General features: G+C 39.3%; 1 protein-coding gene across 1 annotated transcript; it reads left to right on the forward strand.

Moving 5' to 3' along the window:
• Positions 1-6,200: 6,200 nt before the first annotated feature.
• Positions 6,201-7,191, forward strand: LOC131332567 (protein LIM1-like). Its single transcript, XM_058366872.1, has 2 exons — positions 6,201-6,507; positions 7,175-7,191. Exons 1-2 carry the CDS (start codon positions 6,201-6,203, stop codon positions 7,189-7,191), a joined length of 324 nt encoding a protein of 107 aa, XP_058222855.1.
• Positions 7,192-7,647: the final 456 nt, after the last annotated feature.

Genomic DNA, 7,647 nt, shown 5'->3' on the forward strand with positions numbered 1-7,647 from the left:
CTGGAAGTGAACACCAACTGCCTTTTCCCTCACCGTCTTCTGGCATTATCATAACGATAAGAAATATCTACTTTAAAAACCAAATCCTTCTGGCTTCTTAAGATTCTCCCCGATTCCACTTCAAGACAGCGTGCATGTGTTGCCCCTGGGAAGAAAAAAACAAAAGAGAAGGCGAAAATAAGCAAGAGATCGATGCAGCATCATTTAACTTAATTCGAAGCTCAACACCATTGCATTGGTATTCATGGATAAGCAAAATGCATGACAATGTGGAGGAAGACTCATGAGCCCAACATGATGGAAGAGCAGCTTTGGTGAGAGATCTTTAAGGCTCTCTTATTAGGTTTTATAGTTGAATGGTTGGTTCGATTACACTACCACTCTTTTCCAGGTTTCATATATGGGAAAAACAGGGTTTTGAGACGGAAACAGACAAATATTTAAGGACTGTTCTAAGTGCTATGTGCTGTACCACGAACAGGAAGATAGGCTGGTGACATTAGCCATTTGTGTCATTACTGGGTAGATAGACTAAGCTTGTGAAGCAGGGTTAAGAATAGGTAAGAAGATGGGCGAGATCTGGTTTCTACGTTTCAAAGCAAGTGTCGAAAATGTCTGATACCAAGAACATAAAGAGTCTGGGCAATACATCTACATTTCCATAGACATGGCATCTAGGATTCGATCACGCTAAACATTCCCGAAAAAGCTTCAAAAGTTTCATCAAATTCTCCTAAACATGATGTCTACTAACTTAGAAGAATTAAGTCCACATCTGTAAGCTTTAGAAAACCGCAACCCGTTTTGTGGTAAAGTTTTGCTTTCTAAATCCATCTAAATCAAAAAAGGACCATAAACAAAAATTCAATTGTACCTGTTGACCTATAGAACGCAAAAAGGCCAACCGTTTTTTCCACACATCTCAAGGAACAATTCAATAAAATACCAAAAAATCAAAGGTATGACATAGTGAAACATAAAAGTATGTGACTTCACTTGGAAAAAATGGTGAAAAGCTTTGGGTTGCTGATAGGTGCTGAAAAGCACCCATTTATTCTCTCTAGTTTACGCTTTTTTGGTCCAAATATTTGGTTATTTGATGTTGTTTTGTATGTTAAGCTCGTGTTAGCAGGACATGGAGGCCATTGGAAGCAAAGTGGAGGTTGCTAGAGGTGTTCGGGAGTGAAGAGGAAAAGCCGAGGAGCAAAGAGAGTGAAAAGCCAAGTTGCAGCTTCTCTGGTCCGGACTACCATACCTCTGGTCTGGACCAGCATCTTCTGAGTGATCTCCTAGCTTGCAGTACTTTTCGTCCGGACCCGAACATCCTTGGTCCGGACGATCGACTACTCCATGAGCTTGCAGCATCCGTAGTCCGGACCAGACCATCCTTGGTCCGAACGAGCGACAATGGACTACTCCATGAGCTTGCAGCATCCTAGTCCGGACCAGACCATCCTTGGTCCAGACGAGCGAGTCCAAAAGGTCCAGATGGCTCCCAGCAACTCTGGCCCGGACCAAACCATCCTTGGTCCGGACGATCGAGGCCGACTTTATCCTTTTTTCAGTGTTTTGTGTAATTTTTAGGGCCAAAAACTATAAATATGCTCTCCTAACATTGTCGAGGGGTTCCAACTTTTATCGAGAGGCAAGAGGAGAGAGAGAAACATGTCACATGAATTCAATGGACTTTATGATGGGACTAGTTACACTTTAAGTTACAATCCCATCACTGTTCATTCTGAATGCAACATTAAGATGAAAACATGGCATTCTGTTAAGGTAACAAAAAATACCCATAGTCAGCACTCGACACCCGAACAAGGGTGTGAGATCCGAGTCCGACACATTTATAGTTGGACATACACCTAGCAAGCGTAATTTGTTATTCAAAACTTACCATATATACTATGCGTGGAGCTTCTATATTATGCACGAAATACCTACAGTCCTACACTATGTAAAACGATTTATCCAAGAAAATAAAAGGAATATACTTCTAAGAAATTTGAATATTTTGGTCTATATATCTTCAAGTCCTTGAGATGGAAGTGGGATATTGAAGCAAATAATTAGATACATACCCGCACAAAATACCCGTACTCCAGTCCATGTAACATCGATACCCGATGAGCCACACTGGTTCGAATTACTACCCACAAAACCACTGGCCAATTCAAATATTAACTTCATGGTTTTAAATCCAAGATTCTGTACACCCAATTTATCTACATGTAAAGGGCCTATCCTATCATCGGCAAAAAAAAGTTGGTCCCGGGCCCAACCGTTCGACCGGCCTTTGCTCATCACCGGTAACACAATTATTAAATCAAATTAAACATCAACATTGCCAACATCCATGGCGTGAAATAAATACCAACACATTCGGATTAGGTTACAATATATTCATATTGAAGAGCATGGAGTCATCCCTAGTTAAGGATCTAGTTGGGAAAGTCAAATTCCAGGGCTCCTGCCAAGGCCACCCTGGGCAGAGCGTAGAAAGCAGAGAGAGAGAGAGAGAAGAGAGAGAAGAGAGAAGAGAGAAGAGAGAGGTACCTGCTCTTATCGTCGCCTGAGCCGCCGACCGTCACCAGAGCTGCTGAGTTTCCGTGAATTTTTGATCGAGAATGTGGGTTGTTTCTCGTTCAGATCGATTAGAGCATCTCCAATCCACCTCTATTTCTTCAAAATAGAGGATGGATGTGACATATTGAAGGGAGATTTTATAATTTATTCTTTTTTTTTCATTTTTTGTAATTTTTAAAAGAATTTTTGAAGGACCCACCATCCTTTTTAGAGTTTGGTCCTCTAAAAGTAAATTAGGTCTTCTAAAAATGGAGGATCAAAAGTAAATTTGGAGTACAAAATTCTTCTAAAACTCTAAAAAAGATGATGGGTCCCTCAAAGATTCTCTCAAAAAGTACAAAAAGTGAAGAAAAAATGGAATAAACTACAAAATCTTTTCTCAATGTGTTACATCCATCCTCTATTTTGAATGAATTGAAGATGCTATAGTGATTTGTGGCTGTCTGGCTGACCCACATAGTAGTTTATGTGTACCCCAAACGCGGGGATTGTTGAGTTGAGATAGGACTCGGTTTCCTTAATTTTCTCAAAAAATATCACGAGGCGGAGGCATATTCTAATCCCGAGGCCCAGTTGGATTTGGTCTCCTTAATTTTCTCAATAAAATATCGTCAACAGTATTCTAACAATTATTCCCTCCATTTCTAAATAAGAGTTCTAAATAAGAGTTTATCACTTTGTTTGGTTGAAGTTTTAGAAAGTTATTTTTGAGAGTTGAGTGGTAATGAACGGAGAGAGATAGAGAGAGAAATTTATTGAAAATTGTGTCGAAGGTAAAAATTACTCTCAAAATGGTAAACCAAGCGGAGTGATGTTACCATTCCAAGCACTTCAAAAATTTATTTTTTTATGAAACGGAATAGAAAAAAACTATTTATATCTTTCAATCTAAACGTTTTTTTTGTTTTTTGTTCGGTTGACAGTCTTGGATTAATGTATGTACTAGATCATACGCTAGGAATGCTTATGTGCATACTTGATGGCAAACATGGCATTGCTAGCAGAATGATAGAATTTGTCTTCCCTAGCGTCATACCCGATTATGATAATAGATGCCTAGTTTTCTACCTTAAGTTTAATGTTTGAGAGTTGCACCCAAATCAACGTTTGTTTATTATGGGTCTCGTCGAATTTTTAGCTGTACCATAGCTTCTTCCGTATCTTAACTTCTATTGAGAGGATGTTCATAATCTTATTAATAGATAGAAATTTATAGCTAAAAGCGAGGAGACCGTGAAAAATAAGGTATTCAGATTTGCAAATTTCAAGGGTGAAAAATACTCCACCCTTGAGCTATGGGTGAGCCTATTGGAGAAGTGAGAAGCAATTAATTCTTTGAGTCCTGTGCCTTTCTTCTTTCTTTTGTTTTTGTTTCTTTTCTTTTCTTTTTTCTTTTTTTGATTTTTTGTGTGTGATTTGCTTGCTGGACAGAATAGCCATGAAAAAGGGCGCTTTAAGTCACAAAAATTCTGCTTGGAATTTTTATCAAGATCTATAGAACTGCACATTATTTTCTTCATTGTTATTGGCAGACGTTAGGAGATTGTAGTGTTTAAGTTTGAAAGGAGCCGTCACCACTCTAACATCCAATAGTAAAGTACCTACTTTAAGGGATTGGAGCTAGAGCATGGGAAAGACTATTTCAGTGGGGAAGGAGGTTACTCGCATGCCGTGCTCTAATATGTATCATCAGTGATGACAAGAAGGGACGGCGTCACCTTAAGTCCCGGGGGTTGCGTGCCCCCCTTGATTTCCCTACAACTACGCATTAGATATCATTTATCCCCCTCGGGAATTGCACTAGGGCCCCCTTGATATTCAAAATGATCAAATCACTCACTCTTTTAAGTTTAAAAAAGAATGCAAAATTAAGTAACCTCTTAATCAACTTGCTTAACTTTCTCTCTGAGAAATATTGTACTAGCTATCTGACGCACTTGATTAAATTATGGTTAGTCTTTTTTACTGTTAATTTTATGCATGATCTATTGATAATATTGCGTTCTTGAAATCTTGGACTTCAGATTATTAATTTGATTGTATGCTTTTGATTCTTCTAATTAATGTGTTATTTGTATGTGAAAAATAGTGCTTTCAGTTTAGTAAGAAAACTCGCTCCAAGACTTATAAACCTCGGATTGAAAGTGATATTGTGTGGAAAAATAATTTTAAGCTTATCGTGAATGTGTGCCCCTCAAATGTCGATTTTCTGAATCCTTCAGTGATGACAAGTGTATTATCATATGGTTGAAGATAACCAACTCATGTGCTGTTTTGTCATGCCGGCCAATTTGGGATTTGTTTCTCCTTGTGTATATTGAGTGGTATTAGATTTGAAGCATAAGTTGGGTCATGGTTGTCCCTGTGATTATGAAGTAGTGTGTTCTTACTGTATGAACCCTACTGGGAGAATGAAAGCCGAATGTCCAAGCTTTAGGCATTTATCTACTCCGGTATGTGTTTTAAGATGAATTTCTCTGTACTTCCCATATTGCAGTTCTGTCCTTTAACCATCGGTGACCCGATCTACTCGCTCCAATGGAAGTGGTCTGTGATGTAATGGCCAGGCCAAGGGCGCTGTTGTTGCAGGATTATAACGAGGACCTCAATTCTCCAACAATTCATGGCAGAAGTAGATTCCGTGGTCCAAATATTTGGCTAAGAAATGTGCAAAAAATGGAATTTTTCTTTTTGGTCAAACGGAATAGAATGGCTTCACATTCAGACATGAAAGCAGGTTATATCACATTGAGCACTGGTTTATGTTGATGTCCTGGTTTCTGTTAGAAGCTGAGTAGAAAGAGGGACAAATCAAATATGGAACAATTCAACCTAGGCCTAGTTGTTACCCAGGCACATGCTGCAGCTTTCACGCAGTAGCAATGGCACATTCTTTGTTCCCAAGTCACGTAATTTAGACTGTCAAGACATTAAGAAACCTGAATGGGTTTCGCAGTTCAAAGTATCATGATTTATGGCGTTAGCTTTTAACCATTTTACTAGTCTGTTATGGTTAAAATGGTCGGCATCTTCCAGTCATTTAAATGAAAAGAATTCCAGTTGTCAGTTCTGAGTAGAATGGGCCAGTGAACTAAAGTGCTTGTGTGTAGCTCTAGAATTTCTTAGGCAGATTTTTGTCCACTAAAAACTAACTCTTGTGAGCCTAAATGTTCCGCATTGCATCGCCATTATTTTTGATACAGGAGATACATTCACAAAATTTGACACTGCAACCCTAATCACCTCAATGGCAGAGCTACCATGAAAAAAACATGACTTAACCGTAATGTAGGGTTACGACAGAAGCACACATGGTGATGGGCATGGCATTCACCTCCTTTTTTTTTTTTTAACGGCGAAATATTATGATTGGGGAAAGGGGAAAGGGTCCAACCAAGAGTTCGAAAACAGCCACAAGGGACCAAGTCCCAACACCAAAGAGCCAAATAAGCCCAGATTAAACAATGAAGCACAAAAACACCTAAGGGCCAAAAAAGCCCAAATTTGATAAGTTCAATTTCTTGTACCTCCTATATATGCATACTGTGATAAGTTCAATGTCTTGAAGCAAAAAAGCCTTCACCAGAGTAGGACACTGAGGATTTCACTCAAACATGACGCTTTTTCGCTCAAAGGCACTGACAGTGTTGGTGATTATGGTGGTGTTGGAAGGTTTGGTGGAGCAAGGCAAGAGCCAGACTTGTGCTAGCACTTTCTTCTCATCACTGATTCAGCTAATACCCTACAGGGCAGCAGTTGTGCCGTTTAGCCCCATTCCTCCGAGTCCGGGTTGCTGCAACGCCATCAAAACTCTAGGCCAGCCTTGCTTGTGTGTCCTTGTCAACGGCCCTCCTGTCACTGGTGTTGATTGGAATATGGCAATGCTGCTCCGTGACAAGTGCTCTGCTAAGCTTGAATCATGTATCTCTCTCTCTCTCTCTCTCTCTTTGAGGACCTGATCTTTGGAGGGATGTAAACTAAACAGATCTCTCATTGGCTAGCGCTTTTATGTGAGTTCCCATGGTTGTTACTGTTATTTTCCCAATTGTTCCAAAAGCTTAAACTGTTAAGAAATGGGCTCAACGTGTATCAAGCTATTCAACATTCTTCCTCGCTACCTGTCTTGCATGTGGAGATGAAAACATTCATATATATTGAGAAAGAATGCAAAGAGGAGAAACACAATGCAGAGAGACTTGAACCCAAGATCTCTAGCAACTCGAGTTCTGATACCATGTAAAGTTACCAATTGTCCCAAAAGTTTAAGCTATTAGCAAATGGGCTGAACAATGCATATCAACCCATTCAGTAGTTACTGGCTCCATGGTTATTCTAACCTCTTTTTGGGATGCCAAAGGTAGCAAATTACTCCCCCTTTCCCACAGTTGTTTGCCCATTTTTGCTATTTTGGGCATCTCGTAAAACTGATTGTATCGTTAGATGCCCAAAATAGTGAGAATAGATGGAGACTAAGGGACTACGCTTTTCATTTTTTCATACGGGGTGTTCCATCATTGGTAGTTTTAAAGAGTAGTTACTGATTAGTCATTCTTCACACTTAAGCTGTTTAATCTTTTCTATGGTGCAGGTGATGTTGGGAAGTAAAATTACTAGTCAGTGCCTGTGGAAAAGCTTATCAATAAAGAGTGTGCTATATAAGAGCTATAGAGAGAGCCTTTCCCTTGTATGATGCGATTTCCTATGGTGCTAATAATAAGTGGAAATATTGAAATTTACGTACCAAATCTTGTTAATTTGGGCTTATGTTATTGGAGTTGTTTTTGCTTTCTATGTATTATCGATTGTCAGTACGATCATATATAATCAGTGGCTTTTCAATGTCAATTAGTATCCGTTTTCCTGGCTAAGTTTGTGGAGTGACAGGACAGAAATACACTGAGCATTGAGCACTTCTTCCAGAGATTGCAACACTGCCCACTTGATAGTTGTGATTGATTGACTCTTTGTTGTGTAGTACTCTCATTACGTTTAGAGAGAATTCAAGAACCACTGTGAGCGATCTAAATTTTGACCATGCGATTTCTGGCATTTCTGCATTCT

The sequence above is a fragment of the Rhododendron vialii genome, chromosome 7a, assembly GCF_030253575.1.
Source record: "Rhododendron vialii isolate Sample 1 chromosome 7a, ASM3025357v1".
NCBI classification, from domain to species: domain Eukaryota; kingdom Viridiplantae; phylum Streptophyta; class Magnoliopsida; order Ericales; family Ericaceae; genus Rhododendron; species Rhododendron vialii.